Source organism: Octodon degus, unplaced genomic scaffold, assembly GCF_000260255.1.
Source record: "Octodon degus isolate 3935 unplaced genomic scaffold, OctDeg1.0 scaffold00291, whole genome shotgun sequence".
Classification (NCBI taxonomy): domain Eukaryota; kingdom Metazoa; phylum Chordata; class Mammalia; order Rodentia; family Octodontidae; genus Octodon; species Octodon degus.
In genome coordinates this window covers 1,164,652-1,166,419 of record NW_004524867.1, presented here as the reverse complement: position 1 = coordinate 1,166,419, position 1,768 = coordinate 1,164,652, and the positions used below count along the sequence as shown (strand labels likewise).

At 45.0% G+C, this 1,768-nt stretch overlaps 1 protein-coding gene across 2 annotated transcripts in view; it reads right to left on the bottom strand.

Moving 5' to 3' along the window:
- The window catches only part of Pnpla4 (patatin like phospholipase domain containing 4), a 128,858-nt gene that overhangs the window by 79,361 nt on the left and 47,729 nt on the right, over positions 1–1,768 (bottom strand). The window contains exon 6 of one of the 2 annotated variants that reach the window (XM_023707450.1): positions 9–916. The exons of the other annotated variant lie outside the window; for it this stretch is intronic. Coding sequence (XP_023563218.1) covers positions 848–916 — 69 coding nt within the window. The 3' untranslated portion in view covers positions 9–847. Of the gene's footprint in view, positions 1–8; positions 917–1,768 lie in introns of those variants that run through there. 2 annotated transcript variants of the gene reach the window in all.

Here is a 1,768-nt window from a genome sequence, read left to right as displayed (position 1 = left end):
TAAGTTTGGGGTAGAGTACTACACTCTGCACTCTTTAAGAAGCACCCATGGGATGCACTCTGATTGATTCATGGACCACGACTTGAAAAGAAAGTTTCTCCTGGGTCAGTATTGAATAACTTACTAATTTTTTTCCATGGACCACCATTTAAAGTTGCAGGTTACAGAATTTCCTGTATAGTCCCAAGTCTTGCTAGTCTTCAACTCCTTGCTGTTTGCCTTGCTGAGCTCACCACTCTGTGCAAGTGGCTCTCGCTCAGTATCCAGGGCAGCACTTTCACTTTCTATCACTATCCGACTGGCCGGCCCTGCTAAATTGTACACAGTACACCACTCACACAATAAAACTGGACAAGGATGCCTTCCACAGAGAGATATTCTGCCAGTAGAATTACTGGATAACATAGTGCTCTGTCTTAGAAAAAGTCAATTTCTAAGAAGATGTGAGGTTTTGCTTTTTTGTCCATGTTGTTGGAAGACACGGGACACTTCACACCAAAGAAATGAACACACAATCCTAAGTGGAGCCATGACAGCACTAAGCTGATGCAGAGGACCCAATCATACCCACTCAGGGTTCTCTCTTGGATATTTCTCTCAGACGTGCGTTAGAAACAAAAGAAATAAAATCTCAGATAGCCACCACGCCCAGCAAGTGTCAGTCCGGAAGAATACAGTTCTTCTCAGACAGAGGCTGTCTTGCTGGCCATTTGTGAATGACCTGTCTAAAGATAGGTGACGCATGGGTTTTCAGTTTAGCTGCCGTAGCCAGGTTTCCCAGCCAATCCTGGATGACATCGGTACAGCAAACAGTAATTCTTTCCTCTTTCCTTTATCTTTCTGTGACTTAGCTTGCTTTGGGTTTCTTTGCAGTGCAACAAAAAGTTTTGACCATGAACTTTCTCACAATGCAAGACTGTAGTCAATAGAAAAAAAAAAACAAAAAAAACAAAACAAAACCAAAAACCAAAAACAAAAACTGGGTGAGGGTCAGTTCAGTAACTGTTTATCGATGTTTCATAAACATGCAGTTTGAAAATTGAGAAAACAACAAAGCTGTCATGTTCTCAACATGCAAAATGTTACCTAAGAAGCTATGTGTACAGGAATCAATACTTTGGAAAAACAGAGAACGGTACTATATTTTATGGACAAATTTCAAGCAGTTGAAGCTCAAATGCAGAGATACTGGTGATCGGAAGGATAAGTAGCCCAAGTGAAATAGTGTACCCGGTCTCAGTGTATCCAATGTATCTTGGCTCATAGTAGGACAGATTTTCCCTCTCCCAGGCATCCCAGTTTCGGTGGCCGGCATGACACATCTGGGGTTCTGGGGCCAGCACGGCATGCAGTACCAGGAATCGAACTCAGGTCCTTGCACTTTCTAGGCAGGCACTTGGACTGCTGAGCTATCTCCCCAGTTCCATTATTGGTGTATTTTCTAGTGGTTTGTATTGTCACTTTCTTGTCATTGGGCCAAAAGTTCCACAACGTCTATTTGGCTCTGTTTCCAGTGGGATCTGTCCAAAGCCTCCTGGCACCGATGCAGAAACAGCAGGCTGGAGGGGCCTGCCAGAGGGCAGCTGCTCATGTGGGAATGAGAGAGAGAAGGGAGGAGCCAGAGATGGGAGGGCACCCTTCCGAATCACGTCTCCGGTGACCACTTCCAATCAGCACCCCCTCAAGGACATGCAGCTGTGAACCCCATGATCCAGTCACCTCCCAAATCCGTGTGACTTGGGGGTGACACTTGAGACCTAAACCATAC